Below are 17,028 nucleotides of genomic sequence, written 5' to 3' on the forward strand. Positions count from 1 at the left end.
GAGTTAGGTTCGCATAAGCACAGCGGTTGTCTTTAGCCTGTGTCTCACTAGCCCATTACTTTAGTTACAAAAGTTGTTGTCTTGTTGTCTTTGCTCTTTTGTCATTTACACTGCAGTGGTGATAAGTCTATTGGCACCTTAACACAAATTAAGGCAGTGACAGTGACCTCTGGTGGTCCGAGGCCTTGCAGTTTCTATTGCCAGGTACTCAGATGATTTTTTTTTTTAAACAGTAACATTTATGAGCTGGCTTGATAGTTAAAAAGAGTGCTTGGTGCTCTTCCAGAGGTCCCAAGTTCCGTTCCTAACCATGTCAGACATTTATGACTCTTCCCACTCTAGGGGACCCTCATAGATACTGTACTGATGTGTACCGTATCTGACCCACATGCAGACATGCATGTGTGTATATATATATATATATATATATATATATATATAATAAAGTTTTTAAAGATCTTTTAAAAAGTAATGGATCCCTTGTATCTCGTCCTAGTGAGTTTCTAGAATACAGTAGGTAATTTGTGTTTAGTGAATCGCTAAGAATCCATGTCTGTTAAAATTCAACCTGAGTATACTTATCTTTTTAGTAGGCATTCGGTTTTATTTACTAACTTCAATCCCACAATTTCTAAAGATGCTTTCATATTTTATGTGGCTGTCAAATTCTTACACTCTGATGAGTGAGAGAGAACATGGACCTTTTAATCTTTTCTCTCAAGGAAACAGTCTGGATCATGATCCAGACAGTGGACAAGCCTCTTCTTCACACAACTCCCATTTGTGCTTGAAAGAACAGGCAACTGATAAACGAGCTTGTACACATGGGAGTGTGTAATAGATGACAGAAGAGAACACGGGCGGCTGCACATTGCCTTCCCAGAGGAAGGAGATGAACCTCTCACCACTGAGCATCCCTTTAAAGCATCCTTAATTAAAGACTATTAAGAAAGCCTTGTTTGGTATTGCAGAGAGATTTCCTTTAAAGTTTTTTGTTTGTTTTTGGTTTTTAGATGTCTGTGTGGGTATATGCATGTGTGTGCAGTGTCTGAGGAAGCCAGAGGGTTTTTAATCCTCCTGAAGCTGGAGTTACAGGCAGCTGTGGGCTGCCTGGCATGGGTGCTGGGAACCAGATTCAGGTCCTCTGAAAGATCAGTGCATACATACTCTTAACCACTGAGCCATAGCTCTGCTCTGATGAGGTTTAAAGTGCTCAAAACTTAACAGGTACTTTATAATGTAAGCAAAGAATACCACACAGTTTATAAATACCGGGTTGCCACTAATTAGAATACAGAGTTTAATTGATAATATTTGTTGTCTCCTTATTTGGGGGTTTCCTGAATTAATTTCTCTTTGCACTATGTGTATTAGGTATGGGTTTGGCTTTTTAGTTAATGCCAAGTTTTTGGCTTTGGATTGCAGTACTTTGGAGAGACTCTAAACGCATTTTCCTCTCTTCAAGACTATTGATAACTTTAAGGTGAAAGTAAAAAAATTAATATTTACAGTAATGGAAATTTTCTGTCTTGGTTATAGAAATAAAAACCCAATCAATTATTCACAGTTTGAGGATTCTGGCAATGACTCTGATGGTAAGTAGAGCTTTTTACTTTTCTTTAACACATTGAGAAATGTATTTTCTCAGAGTTAGACCCTGGAAGCTTAGGTTTAAGCTTTGTTGTAAAAGATTATATCTTTGTCTTTGTTGTTAGAATTTTGATCAAAGTTTGAGAAACATTTCATTAGATTACAATGCATTTGTAGTAAGATTTTTTTTCCCTCTGCATGTGTGTGTTAACTGTATATTTTGGGGTTGTGTGTTGGGGAGGAGGCTGTTTGGTAGGGATCAGACCCAGAGCCTCACACGTGCTGTGTAAATATTCTACCACTGAGCTATAGTCTTACCCTAGAAGTTTTACATTTCCTTCCCAGACCAACAAAGTTTCCTTTGAGTCAAATACTTTAGGGGTTCTCCAGTTCAGAAAAGTCTCTTTTGCACTGTGTCTACAGCTTGAGAAAAACAGTTTGGCATACGTTGTTGCTTTCTATTGCTGTCAAAGTTATGTGACAGGTACTTACAGACTGCCAGTTGTGTTCGTGATCTTGGGTAGGGTGAAATGTGCAGAAAGTTATATTCCTGTATCTGGATGCATGAAAGAAACATATATTAACACATTCTTTTAAAAGTACGTGATCAATAGTACATGTGTCCTGAAAGTATATATTCATGTGTAGTATACGTGTTTTTTCAATATCCCTAGAAGTATCACAAGACTCTTGAGGATTATAGGACAGAGACCTAAGAAAAGCAGCAGTGCCATGGTGCTTCTTGTTTTTCTACACTTGGTTTTTCACAAGCAATGTGCCTTTGCAAACATACTGGCCTACACTGTGAAGTTTAGTTAAAGATTCTTTCCTTCCACTTAGTAAGGTAAATTTTACAAGTTTCCTAATGGTTCTACAGGTTTTCAGCTATTAGGGTTTTACTGCCTTAATTTACCTTGTAGTTTTCAGTGAGTTGGTTTTTGGTAGAGTGATGTTCTTAAACAGGCCACTGTTCATCTTGAGATGGAAGAAAGAAAATAGAGACAAATTGTCTTTAAACTTGATTATATATGGAATGTGGATACACTATAATTTAAGCTGCAACAAAAAATAATTTTACTTTTTAATTTATACAAAAATAGATGATTTTATTTCTGCATCTACATCTATAAAGTCAAAAACTGTGCCAAAGGTGTTAAAGCAAGACAAACCAAAATCTAACTTGAAGAATCTCCAAAAAGAAGAGGTCTTACCAACAGCACCACCTAAAAAAAGGTGAGAGGTAAGACCCGAAAACCATGTAGCACCAGATCTGTTCATTTAAAAGATATACAGCTTCAGAATCTCGGCTTAAATGGGGCTTTGAGCTGACAGTGAGTGCTGTTTGGAGCATGGGGAGGTTCCATTAAGTGCTGTCTGACTTTCTGGCTTGGGAAATTAATTCACATTCATGAAAACAAAAACCTGTTTAAGTAGTAATGCTACTGACTCTGCATCTAATTCTGCCGTTTCAGGTCTCACAGACACTTTGTTAAAGGCAGGACAAGTATAAGGGCATTTTTAAAACACTTTTAACAGTCCTTTGGTACCAAGAGCGAGAAGATGATCCCAAGAGACCTGGAAACTGTAGTCCACAAAGGATGTGGGTGGTGGGAATAGGTCGTGTTCTACTGCCATGGGTTCCTCTGAAAAGTCAGCACTGAGAAACGGCGTGTCAAGCTGTTTTGTGTGTTTCTACTTTTGAATGTTATGGATTTAATAAGATAAGCACAACTCGGAAGTAAGAAACTATTTACAGATACAAATTAAGTAATTGCATCTGAAGTGTGTAAAGAACACTTAGGCACTATAGTAAAAGGCTGACAGTCTGATTTCAGCGTACAGAGTATCAGAAAAGTGTTTTTCCAAAAGTACAAGAGAAATCAGCAAACACATAAAAAGATGCCCAGCATGGTTCACTCTCAGGGAAATGCAAGTGGAAATCATGTTTGATAATTTTTCTTACCTATGAATCACTTCTGAACTACTGTGTGATGTTAAAAAGTGTTAATGAAAATGTGACAAGACTGGAACCTTCAGACATTGCTGTTGGGATTGGGAAATGGCATAGGTACCCAAGAAAGCAGATTAGTAGTCTTCACAATGTTAAACAGGACTTTTCTGTTGATACTGAAAATACCTCCACTGCATGTTAGTGTTTATAGCAGTGTGATAATATTAAAAACAGGAAAACAGCTGGATGCCTGTCAGCCAACAGTTGAATAAATTAAATGTTATGGACTGTTACCCACTAAAAATGAACTACAGATGCATGCTGTAATGTGAACAAGCCTGGAAAAGGCATTCTGTTTTCAGACACAAAGCCACATACTATATACTCCATTTGTATGAAGTATCCAGAGTAAACTGGCCATGCAGACAGAAAACCGATTGCTGGTTATTTGGGGCTGAGAGAAGGGTGATGTCCTAGTTAGTGTTTTTATTGCCATGACAAAGCACCATGGCCATAAACAACATGGGGAGGAAAAATTCAGCTTACAGTTACATAGTGGTCCATCATTGAAAGAAGTTAGGATAAGGACCTAAAGGCAGGAGTTGATACAGAGATAATAGAGAAATGCTATTTATTGGCTTGTTCTTCATGAGTTGCACAGACTGCTCTCTTATAGCACCCAGAATCACCAGCACAGGAATGACACCTCACACAGTAAGCTGGCCCTCCCACTTCAATCATGAAGATACATCACAGACTTGCAAGTCAATCCCTCTCCCAAAATGACTCTAGCATGTGTCAAGTTGACATAAACCCAGCAAGCACAGGATAATCAGGAATGGCTGCCGATGGATGTGGCTGAGGAAGTGTTCTAAAACTAGACAGTAGTAATGCTAAGGTACTCTGGAGATCCTGAAAGCTGACAAAGTGCTGTGGATGTAGCTTCAGTGGTGGAGTGTTTGCCTTCTGTTCTAGAATTCTGGAGCACCCGAAGTTGAGAGTTATTCTTTGCTGCATGCATAGTGAGTTTTGAGGACATTTTAGGAACATGATGCCCCATCTCAAGGAGAAGTAGGAAATTATTTTATAATACATGAACTATATCTCAATAAAACTTTTTGACAGTTTTATACATGTATAGAATTATTGAGACCATATTTATTCCCACTAGTAAAACTTACCTAAAAAGTAAATTCTTCAAGGTACATTTCAGTTTTCTTTCCTCGTGTAATTTTTTCATGTCTGTCCTTGTGGGTTTCCTGTTATAATAACTACAACTATTGGTCCACTTGAGCAGGAAGGCTTTCCAATCTGCTTTTGATGGGCTAACTGTTGGTATGGCTTATTTCCCCACCTCCCTGCCTGATTCACCTTGAAGACTCCTTTAGTATTCCAACCAGGATGGTGTCTTTACACAGTATGTAATGAAATCATTGTTAAAATCTAAATTGAGAGGAACAGAGCTAAAAACACATTTATTGTAAGAGTTGTATCTGCCACAGCAGTGGGTAAGACTGAGAGATCTCTGGTGCGAGTGATGCTTTAACTGAGTCTGACTTGGGTTGAACCAGAGCTTCATTAGACGGAGCTGACAGTAAAGAGAAAGAGCTACAGAGTAGTAGCCAGCAGCGGTGCAGGAAGGCTTCTCCTGCCGCACTTTACATGACCTCCCTGCACTTCCAGGGTCTCAGTCAGCTAAGGATGCTTTAGGAACATTTTTGGAAGGAAGCTGCTCTTAAGTCCTAATGCAGGAAAATCTGAAAGTTTGCTCTTTAGAGTTAATGGTATTGCTGCACTAATTGTAATTAACACCCCATTGTATTCACACATCTAGGGTGGCTTTAGATGACAAGGTCTTCCAGAGAGGACTAGAAGTTGCCTTGGCTTTATCTGTGAAAGAACTTCCAACACTCACCAACCAAGTGAAGAAGTCAGAAGAGAGAAGTAACTATTTCCTGTGTCTTTATCTTTAATGCATTCAGTCCCTTATGCAGCTGTGTCAGTGTCCCACACACACACCTCTCTGCTTCATACATAAAGGGGCCCAGGATTCTCCCTGTGTGGTGGATGCTGCCAGCCGATCTGTATAACAGTTCAGTTCCTTACCCTTTAAATCCAGATTTCTTGAACACATCCTAATAGCAATAATTCTTGAAATCTATTAAGACTGAAGATGCTAGTCGGGTCTGGTGACACATGCCTTTAATTCCCCAGCACTTGGGAGGCAGATGTGGATGGATCTCTGACTTTTAGGTCAGCCTGGTCTACAGAGTGAGTTCCAGGACAGCCAGGGCCACACAGTAAGACCCTGTCTCATAAAACAAACAACCCTGATGGAAGCTCAGACTTCAGAATGTGACTGAGACTTCTAGGTTTCTCTGTGGTTTTGTTTTTTCTGTAACCTTGTACATGTGACAGTATGGGTGGGGCTTTTAATTTTGTAAGTTAGTTTTACCTCTTTAAAAAGAAATTATTATGATTAGGAAGGCTATTAACCAGGAATCAGAAATTTTATGAGGGTTGTCATGTGCTATATCTAAAATTAGGGGAATAGAATTCATCACAGAAGATACTGAAACCTACAGCAGGAGTTTTCCTTGGAAATGGTACTTCTTACTGAGTAATGCTGTTCATAACATAGTAACTTAATGTTGTCAATATCATTATTTAAAAATCCCCTAAATGCTTGAAATTGTTGTATTTTGTTTTATAGTGAGTGCTAGGGCCACACACTTACCATATACAGTTATTCTAACAGTTTATCACTCTTAGGTTGTAATGATTGGAAAGCATTTGTATCCATTGATTGTATAGCATTTATTTGCTATAATAAAATACCATAACCAAGAGTAATTTATGGAAGACAGTTTATTTTGTCCTGGGGTTCCAGAGAGTTCCAGAGAGTCTGTGAAGGCAGGGGACCATGGCAGTAGGTGGGGGAGCAAAAAGCTGACTGATGACATTTCTATTCACATTCAAGGAAGAGAAAGAGCAGACTAGAAGGGACTAAGCCTAAACTCTTCAGGCCTCCAGTGACTTACTGCCTTCATAGGGCTCCAGATCCCAAAAATGCTCAGATACGTGAGCTTACCAGGAAAGTCAAGCCACCACATAGTGATATTATTTATTATCTTCAAATTATGACCAGGGAATTGAATCTAGAGAAGATGTACAAGTTTACATATGGAGTCTGATTGTGAACCTAGGTCACCTTAGAGCTCAAACTCATAATATGTGCTCACTCCTCCAAGTAAAACCACTGGGCTGATACGAGTTTGAGATGGTTTGTTTCAGTCTGTGTGTTAGTATGTGTTAGCATGTTTCAGTGATCATCCTCCTGCTTTTTAGACAATGACTGATTAGGTTGCATCTAAAGTTCTTTCCTTCCTGTGTTAGGCACTGACAAACAAGGCAAAAGGAAAACAGAAAAAACGGATAAACCTCTTCGTGTCTCTAACTGCAGTGTAGCCAGTGAAGATGTAGGTAAGTTTTGATATCAGTAACAGCTCTGTTCATTCCCAGTGCTGTTTTCTAACTTGTTGAAGTTCTTACACTTATAGCTAGAACAGTCCTCCCACGCTCCAAGCTCTCTGTCTCCTGGCCCTTGTTTCTTTATGCTTTAGTCTGGTTCTCTCTGACTGCAGGCCTACTTTCTTCCATATTAGACAGTCATAACTACTGAGGCCCTTCATTCCACAGTAGATGGCCACTTAAGAAAGGGCTGCATTTTCCCAGAATCATCTGGAAAGTTCTTTGACAGTGACTCATGAAGGTCTCAGACTTACCCTTAAAACCAGAGTCTGTTCCTGGAAGACTAATGGACTTTGTCCCAGCACGGCCTGGTAGTGTGTTACTGGGAGCAGAGGAAGACAACAGAGGTCATAGACTTATAGAGTCTGTTGTCACTGCTGTTCATGTCTCCAGAAGATTTGGACAAGATCACAGAGGAGGGGGACACCGGGGATGTTGAAGAAGAGAAAAAAGCAACATCTAAAGCCACGGCTCAGCGAAGGAGGAAGCTTTCAGAAGGCAGCAGTGGCAGCAGTGCTGATGTCACTGAGCCGGATAGTGCAGCTGGTGAGTTGTATTCTGCTTCAAGTTAATCCTGTGGGAATTCAGTAGAAAATTCTTGGAGACCAGGGTGTATACAGAGCACTATATTGACCCTCTGAAGTTCATAAACTGGAGAACTCAAAACAGTTAAATTCAACTTGGCCCCATAGAGAGAAACCATCTAGGGGTAATGTTTAAGCCATAACTGGACAAACAGCATTAGATAAACCTAAAGAATGAAGTCACATTTCTGACCAAGGGAAAGGAGTGAGCATTGAGACAGACTAGCATTTTTGAGAACCAGCTCAGTGAGACTTAGGGAAGAGACTAAAGAGGCAGACTGGGCTGTCCCTAGCCATGGAACAACCCTTGACCTGTTCCAACAGGTTTCGCTTTTTTTTTTTATAACTAGCAGAAATGTATGAAGTATTTTGAGTTGAAAGTAATATGGAAGTATCCTATTATCAGTTGTTTTTAGGCTTGATAGGAATTATGGCAAAATTATAATGTGCTAACAATATAATAAAAGAATAAGTCTGTACATTAATACCAATCAGATAATGTGTTTTAGATTTTAACATGCTGTCAGCAAATAGCAGATCTGTTCACTCACTGAACTAATATTTGATGCTTATGATGTATATTATAGTCTAAGTGCTAGGGAAGTAATGAGAAAAACAGCTCAAATTCTAATGAGGAGTGGGTCACAGATAGCAAACACATCCATAGTGTTTGTAAAGTGATGGCACACAAACTGAAGGACCTCAGGCAGCTCAGCACAACCAGTCTAGCAAGGGTGGGTTCCATGATTTGAGCGCTAGGACTAGAAAGTAAAGCTCCACAAAGGAGGAGGAAGTGTGGAGGTTATAAAAGGCTGCTGGGGATGAAGTGGGAGGTGTTAGGCCAGGAGATGCTGACATTTGAGATCAGAAACCATGCTCTCACGGAGGTAAGAACATTCTTAGTGTGCTGAGTGATGGTGGGGCCATGCAGGTGACCTAACAGAAGTCTTATATTTTAGAACCAAGACAGAATATGTAATTTCTGTTTAGGTGAAGATTCAGAAAGTGATCCTGATTTTGATCGGAGTGAAGAAAGTGATGAAGACTTTGGTGTGAGAAGAAGAAAACAGACAAAGAAGAAAACAGTGCAGAAGAAACCTGCAGCAGAAAAGAAGGAACAGAAGTCAAAACCCAAATTCGAGGCATCAGGTGAGCCTGATTCCAAACCCGTTGTTTTATAGGGTAGGGTTAGTTGGGTTTCCAGATCTTCACCTGTGCCCTCTAATATTTTGCTAATGTACATCTCTAGTTAAAAGGAATCGTGGATAGGGAGAAAAGCTAAGAATGCTGAGCCCTGGTAGCCATAAGATCACTGAATATGGACCCTCCACCCCTGTTAGCATGGAGCCTTCCTTGTAAACACCATGCACCTGCATCTCACCCTCAGAACACCTGCATCTCACCTTCAGAACACCCACCTTTTGATCGTCTCAAAATATGCTGGAATTTGTACACATCAGTGAGGGACCAGAGCTTAATCCCAGGTTGTCCCATTTATTTATTGACTGGACCATACTGTCTAGATGTTTAAATGGTGAGGCCTGGGTGAGCCTAGGTCCTCGCTTTCTTTTATGACCTAATCTCTGTTTTGAGGACCCAGTTGCAGCATACTTAGTGTCAGTATTACAGTGAGAATTTGTGACAACTTGGACATGGTTTATTGTGTTCAAAAGTTAGACTGTTTTTGCATCTGTATTATATAATAATTATCATCAACTTTTATTTGTTTTATTTATTCATAACCACTTTTGGCCTTACTTTCTTAATCCTCCTACCTCATCAGCCTTCTAGCAAGTGTCTTATCACCATGACCTGGAAATTTTTAATGTGGAGGTCACTCCTGAGAAAATAGATCTGTGAACAGCCAGACTTGTTTCCATGGCCTGTGAGAATCTGGCAGTGCCTGGTGGTCCTCCTCCCCTTTCTCACCCTTCACATTCCTGCCCCACCCATATTAGCAAGACAGGAGCTTGTGCTCGGGCATTGCATGCTCTACTCTCTGTGCCAAGAAAACCTCCACTCGGTTTCCCCTCAGCCAGATTTCTCCCTCTATACCTCCTGAACATGCACAAGATTACAAGGTCCCTTCCTACTGTGCATTCCTGGAATCTCAGCACTTTGAAGTAGATACAGATCTTCACTTTGCTGTCCTCCCACTGAAGAGAGGTGCAGGACAGTAAGTTTCTGGAGAACAAGATGCCCACATCGTGTATTATGACCCTAGGGTCCTCTACGGGAGTGTCCCTGACACACACAGAAGAAGCAGTATCTGTAAAATGGCTACAAGTATGACCTTTGAAGTCAAACCTGGTTTTTAATCTGGGCTCCAGCAATAGCTATCAGACTACAGGCACATTGCTTCACCTCTGCTCTCTTACCGTTTTAACTTGAACATTATCTTCCTGTGTGACAATTGTTTTTATGTGTTTCAATTAAGTGACTTCCGGAGACCCAGCTCCAGCTGCCATCAAGTCAGGATCTCCATGCTTACCCCAGGCGGTTCGTCCTCCTTCTGAGGCCACTGGGAAACCAGCAAAAGTGTGCAGCCCTTCAGCTGAAAGCAGGAGGCCCAAGTGGGTCCCCCCAGGTATGGTAACTTACTATCAAGGCCACCAGCTTAGGAAGCTGCCATTGGTACCTCTTTCCTAGTCACAGAAGTTATGTGTAGGTCCCACGTTATTTCGAATTCTTCCAAATTAGTGTTTTAGTGCTTCAGTGTACCGTCTTGCCACTTTCCTATCAGGCATCAAGGTTGTGTTTGATTTGTTCTCATTGCTATAAAGAAAACTTTAATAAATGGAGGCATTGTTCAAAAATCTGTGAACACAGCCCCGACTATCACAGAGTCAAGAGCATTAACAATTGGAGTTTTTTTGTTTGTTTGTTTTGTTTTTTGTTTTGTTTTGTTTTTCTGGCAACGAGTTTTGGCCCTAAGACCTGCTGACCTCAGTTTAGCAGAGCACTGAGGCCTGGGCACACTTGAGCACCTAAACATGTGACACAAATGCCTTGTCTTTGTCTTTATACTGTGCTTTGCTCCACAGCCAGAAAAGCTGAAGACTTTGAAGGTGTCAGAGTTGCTTTCAGATTAGGATGCTCTGCCTGCCTGTGCGCCTCCTGATTGTCAGTGTGATTCTTCTGATTGTTGCAGCTCTGATGGGCTCTGTAGAACCGGACCTAACTGTTTGCCTTTGTGTTCTCCTGCAGCTGCCTCTGGGAGCAGAAACTCTAGCAGCAGTGCATTGGCAGGAACACCCGCCAAGTCCCCAAGTCAGAGCCTACGTCTGGGCCTGTCCCGGTTAGCACCAGTTAAGAGTTTGCATCCAAGTGCCACAAGCAGCCAAGTGAGGTAGCAGGAAAGGGCTGCTGGGACCCTCGGAACTGCAAAGCGGGTTGTCAAATCCAGCTTCCTCGTAAAAGAGCCTTTAATGGATCACATGAAGGATTCCTGTCTGTGTGATTCTGGTCTCATCGAAGGGTTCTGGGGCCTCTCCTTGTGCCACTCCAGAAGAGTGAAGAGCATGCTGTGTTCTCTTATGTTTCATAAGTCACTGTTACTCGGGCTCTGCGGCACATCTGTGATCACATGTCTCCCAGCTCTGTCTGACAAGGGGGCATCCTGGGTTCCTTCAGGAGACATTTCTGAAATCTTTCCCATACTACATTTCTTTATGTTTATTACAAGCTTGCTCTCTTTCTCCAGGTCTTTTTTAGTAAGAATTTTGCTTTTGTACATAATAAAACGTTGACTGTACTGCAGCGTGTGTCCCTAATGTAGACAGATGGTTAGTGTACAGCAGATAGAATTTCATAACACTGTATGAACTTTTCATTGTCAGAACCTTTAATAAAAGTGAGAAGATTTAAAACGTGGTGCATTGTACATTGTGCATCTATCTGTGTGTCTGTGTTTTGCTAAAATGAGTCTTCTGTGGTTAACGTAAGGGGAAGTGGTGTCTTCAACACTTTAGATGAAGCCCAAGGTTGAAAGACTATCAACTCAGCACCCCTGTCATTAGCTGATGCAGCTTCTCAAAAAGCTTAGATTTATTGTCAACAAAAAGTAATTGTTTTTATGGTGAGAATATCAACCTGTTTCTGATCACTTTAATAAAAAATCTAATGGTTTACTATAAAATGTGCAGTGCCTCACCTGGTTCTCGGCTCTGAGAATCGGTGTCACCGTGAGAACGGGCAGTTTTAAGTGAACATTGCTCCTTTTCATTTTCTTCCCAGTGTGTATGCTTGCTCTCTCATTCTCCGCCTTACCCGCTCCACCGTCCTTCAAATCCCAATCTTCTGCCTTCCGTGTGATTTTGGTTCTCACTTTTGGGACAGGGCTTCCTATGTAGCCCAGGCTGTCCTTGAACTCAAGCTTCTCCTGCCACGGCCTCCCTAGTGGTGGTGGATTTTGCCACACCCATCTAGTTACCTGGTTTTGAGTTAATTTGTGTGCTTTGAGCAATAACCATTGTTACTAATATTTAATACTGGAGGGACTTGGCTTTTCTTATGGTGCACATTATTTCTCTGTATTTCAAAGTTCCCTCAGAGGCTGGAGTGATGGCTCAGTGCTTAAAGGCACTTGCTGCTCTTGCAGAGGACTCGGGTTTGTTTTCCAGCACCCACATCAGGTGGCTTTAAACTGCCTATATCTCCAACTCAGCAGCTCTAACACCCTCTTCTGAACTGCCCAGGCACCTGCAATCCAGTGGTGCATATATACATGTAATACATGCGTAGACATACTAAATAAGAATTTGCCTTGAAGTGTGTTAAAACTGGCCTAGCTACAAGCATTGATAACCATCAGTTGCTAGCCCTGGTCTTACCTTCACCCAGTCTTACCTACCCCAATCTTGTGTTACACCTGCCACAGTATCATGCCTGCGCTTTGCTCTATCTGTGGTTCTGGTGGACTGGTGTCCTCCCCTCTACTCTTCACACCCTTGTGTGTCCATCCATGAAGTTTCTGACACTGCATTCCCAAAATAAAAGCATGAAGTGGATATGGTGGCACACGCCTTTAATCCTAGCAAAGGACGATGCTGAGCCAACCAGGGCTATGTAGTGAGACTTGTCTCAAACAAACATTAAGTCAGCATGAACAGCCTCCTGCTTACAGCCCACACAAACACTCTATCTAGTCCGTGTCCTTCCCAAGCTGCTTCAGGTGCTCGGCTAAACGGCTAAATGGCTAAGGACCTGAACGCTAAATTCTACTCTGCTTCTCAGTAAGTCCCTTCCTGGTATCTGAGCCCTTCAGGACAAACCAGTGTCACAATTCCGTGTGTTTCTTTCTGAAACTTAGTACAGTACAAAGTGTACATCTCATAAGGAAATTTTATCCAGGGCTTTTATCTACTTCCACGTACTGTTTTTGAAAGGGCTTAAAATTTTTCCAGTCTGGCCTGGCCTGTCCAGCCAACTTTAATCTCGGGGTCCTGAAATTTCCCTCATACCTTGGGTGATCCATGAACTGAAGAGAGAAAGCGAGGTGGTTGAGGGGAGATGTATTCTTTTGGCCTATGTGAAAGATGATTTGGGCCTTGACTGGGGTAAGCCTATTCACCTCAGAGTCACAAAAAGGGCCTGAGTGGTTTCTACAGCAACGCTAGGAGGGTGTGGCCCCTCTGTGCCCGGCTGAGGGGTCCTCCTAAACCTCTGCAGCTATCCCTGTCTGTGACAGCCGGATGCAGCTCCTCCCACTTCCTGCCCTCACCGGGACAGAGTAAGCTCCTAAGAGAAGAGGCTTGGGATGGGCGCAAACCCTGAGCCATCTAGGGCTGGGTCCTCATGGGGCAAGTGGAAAGGGAGAAGGGAAGTAAGAGCTAGGCTGGGTTGGGTGTGCGAAGGAGAAGAGGTTTAAGTCTTGCCAGCTGCCGGTCATGAGCATCCTGACTCTCCTACTAAAGGAACACTGTGTTAGGGACTCCCGCTGGAGTACTGGAATGGGGCGGGAGGTGGTCCTGACTCCAGCAACTTGGGGCATGAAGCTGATTCTTTTTCACACTGTCCCTGCACGTGGTATCATTGTCTCACACTCACGTACACATGCACACACACCTTTGACACAGAATGTACCTAGGAGGGTGTGGACTCAAGCCCAGATCTACTTTCCTCACTTGCTTGCCCTGGGGAAAAGCTCTAATACTTGGCAACATTGTTTCTTTTTAAGGTGGTGGCTACACACCCTCTGAGCATTCACTGTCTGAAATACCCAGCCAAGGTGGGGCTTAGGAACCGTTCTTTCATACACGTTTTTAAAAAACACCAGCTTCCCCAGTCTTAACTCACACTTTGGATAGAAGATTCAAAACTGAGAAACCGCTCATGAGAATGTCCTTTGTTTTGCTTGAGGGGTGACATGGGGGGAGTCAAATTCTAAGGAATTCAAACATGTCCTGTTCCTGTAATATGAGTCAAGAGACTGTTAAGTTTGAAGCTAGCCTGGTCAACACTGCAACATAGCAAATGTGGGGCCAGCTTGGGGTACAGAGTGAGATTCTGGGACATGCCTTACTAGCTTTGGAATTTAATCCTGTACCCAGAGAAGATGGGAACCGGAAGGCATATCTGGCAGTATGCCAACCACTCCTGACTTTCCCCTCTCTGATTCCAAATTGTCTACACCTGGGCTAAAATGCCTGCTTCTCAAATGTGGAGGATCCTGAAGCAGTGAATTATGGTTTTAGCTGACCCTAAGCACCCATCTAAAAAAGAGAAAAGGCTAGTGTAGGCTATATTCATCAGGCTACCAGGGCCATCAGGGATGTAACACACTGCCTGACCTAGTGATTTCAAGAACTCTATACTCCTGGAAACAGTAGCCACTTTGAGAGAGATCCCTGACAACAATAAAGGAAAATTACAACAGTTCATTATCAGCCCACCATTCCTGTGGGATGGATGCTCTATTGTGGAAGGAAATGTTTGAGCAAAACCCCACAGGGTGCCAGGGGTGAAACAGGCACTGGGGAGAAAAACAAGTTTTTCTATGTTCTGAAAACTCAAGAATTCTTGAACAGAAAGGTGGATAGATCTGTTCTTGGTGCTTTTCTGAAGATAGCAAGGAACAGAGGGAAGAATACCTTGTGCAATATCATTACCATCCCGGCAAATATTTGACAAGCACCTACCAAATGTAAATTAACATCTGAGTATGAAGTCTCACTGAGTATGAAGAGACACGTCACTGTCTCAGGAACACTCCAGCTCTGACAGGTAGGTATCATGGAGACCAACAGCCCCTGTGCTAGGTGAGGGTTTAGGTGAAAGGATTCCCAACCCTCCAGCCCTTACGATTAAGTCACTGAATCATGAAGGATCACATCTGTCCCAAGGACATAAAGATCAAGCCACTGTCAACTTTCATTAAAAATAATGAAGTCACAACAGGTGACCTCGAGAGGTATATTTTCCTTTTGGACATTAGTGTCCTTTATGCACAAATGCCACACAACACAATTTTAATGACAGCAAGGCTGACACCTTTGTGGCTCCCAGATTCCAAACTTCCTGAGAACAGGGAGTCTATTTCCTTATGGTTCTTCCTTCATACTGAGTACAGTTGCCAGGGCCTGGTTTATGCCCTAAGTTCCTTGATGAACTCAGCAAATGCATGCAGAGTTTTCAATAGAGACACATCACCATGTCCAGCCTTATGAGGCGTTGAAAACAGTACAGATCAGCTCACCACCCATAGTTCCGCCAGACTCAGGATCAAGATGAGGCCAAAACCTAAGCAGCTTTCTGGAACAACTAAGTGACACTAAAGTTGTCACAAAGTGAGTTCACCTAAATCCAGGAAGAAAGAGTGGTTCAGGAGGGTGGAGGGTCTGCTCCATACGAATTGCATGTGAATCCACATTTTAGGTTCAATTTTCAAGTGATCATCCCTGCAGCTCTAAGCTGATTAGCTTCAATCATTCCTGTAATAAACTGTAATTTTAAAAGTAATTTTATTTTTAACATGTAATTTTAACTCATTAAAATTAAGTAATTTTATTTTTGATGAACAGGTAATTTTTAAAAGATATACACTGTCACTGTCTTCAGACACACCAGAAGAGGGCATCAGATTTCATTACAGATGGTTGTGAGCCACCATGTAGTTGCTGGGATTTGAACTCAGAACCTCTGGAAGTGCAGTCAGCGCTCTTAACCACTGAGCCATCTCTCCAGCCCAAGTAATTTTATTTTTAAAATGTAATTCATTAGGTCATTTCAATTTATTTCCTATGAAACTCAATGCAGCTTTTGTGCACTGCGCTTAAGTAGACCCCAGGAGCTAGTGATGTGCTCTACCACTGAGCTACACACCCCTAGTCCTTTTCAAAGACTTAAAAACAGTTGCAAAGTTCTGAGTTACAATTAAAAGCCAGGTAATGTGTAAATGGAAAAACAGAATCTGTGATAATCACAGAATCATCCAAAGAAGACAAGCCAGGAATAACTCCCAGCACAATGTGTGTGTGTGTGTGTGTGTGTGTGTGTGTGTGTGTGTGTGTGTGTGTTCTGCCAGACCGTGTTTTGTAGGGTTAGATTTAAAATTACTAGAAGGACCTTGAGAGGTTATCTGCTCTAGGCTCATCATCTTACACATGAGGGAATGGGGCACAGAGGAGAGGCTCCCGGGAGTCCCAGCAGCATGCAGATGAGGCTGCAAGGTCCTTCAGCATCGTCTTCAGGCGTTGGCCTGACTCTTCACCTTCGTCTGCCAGAGAGGAGGAACAAAGAGCCCCAACTGTGTGAAGGCTGTGCTTTACAACACTCACTTTCTCTGTGAACCAGGCAAAGGAGGATGTGATGCAGAGCCCTGGCAGGAGAGACTCTCTTCACGTTTCTCTTGTGTTGGGAGCTGACCAATGCTCTCTATCCAGTTGAAGGCCATCTCTCAGTCTGTTTCCGAATCCAAACGCCCCTCTGTCCCTGCCTTAACTCGGCCCCTCTCCATCTGCCAAGAAGTTCATAGAACAGCTTCCTCACCAAGTCCCTCCAAGCTGTACTTCACAGCGTCACCATGAAATGGCCCTGAGACACAGAGGTGCTATGTCAGTCCAGCTGTAGAAAGACCACACTGGCCACAGACTAGCCTGGGCTGTCTGACCCAGCAAACGTTCCTCCATACTATTTCCTCCGCGTGCCTTGCCCATCTGCCCTTGACTCTGACGTCTACACGCACACTCCAAGGATGCTCCACTGTGTTTTTCTGGAAGGCTGCCTCAGCTTACCTAGCTGGACCTCTCACCGCTGAGAGAGTGGCCAATGCGTCCTGCACATACGCCTGACATTATTTATCCTGTCTCCTCTGCTGCACCATGATTAGCTAATCAGAACTCCCTCGGAAAATGAGTCTACAAAATACAGAAG

At 42.5% G+C, this 17,028-nt stretch overlaps 2 protein-coding genes across 2 annotated transcripts in view; both read left to right on the forward strand.

Annotated features, from left to right (window-relative positions):
- Positions 1-1,513: 1,513 nt before the first annotated feature.
- Positions 1,514-11,009, forward strand: RAD51AP1 (RAD51 associated protein 1; the record flags this gene model as incomplete). The annotated part of the gene is made up of 8 exons (XM_080914399.1): positions 1,514-1,595; positions 2,691-2,823; positions 5,376-5,485; positions 6,938-7,024; positions 7,466-7,618; positions 8,647-8,805; positions 10,094-10,243; positions 10,864-11,009. 8 exons carry the CDS (start codon positions 1,514-1,516, stop codon positions 11,007-11,009), a joined length of 1,020 nt encoding a protein of 339 aa, XP_080770525.1.
- A 2,340-nt stretch (positions 11,010-13,349) lies between these two features.
- The window catches only part of DYRK4 (dual specificity tyrosine phosphorylation regulated kinase 4), a gene marked incomplete at both ends in the record, with an annotated part of 31,022 nt that continues 27,343 nt past the window's right edge, over positions 13,350-17,028 (forward strand). Inside the window, one exon of the mRNA XM_080914400.1 lies at positions 13,350-13,387. Coding sequence (XP_080770526.1) covers positions 13,350-13,387 — 38 coding nt within the window. The remainder of the gene's footprint in view (positions 13,388-17,028) is intronic.

The sequence above is a fragment of the Micromys minutus genome, assembly GCF_963924665.1.
Source record: "Micromys minutus genome assembly, chromosome: 3".
Lineage (NCBI taxonomy): Eukaryota > Metazoa > Chordata > Mammalia > Rodentia > Muridae > Micromys > Micromys minutus.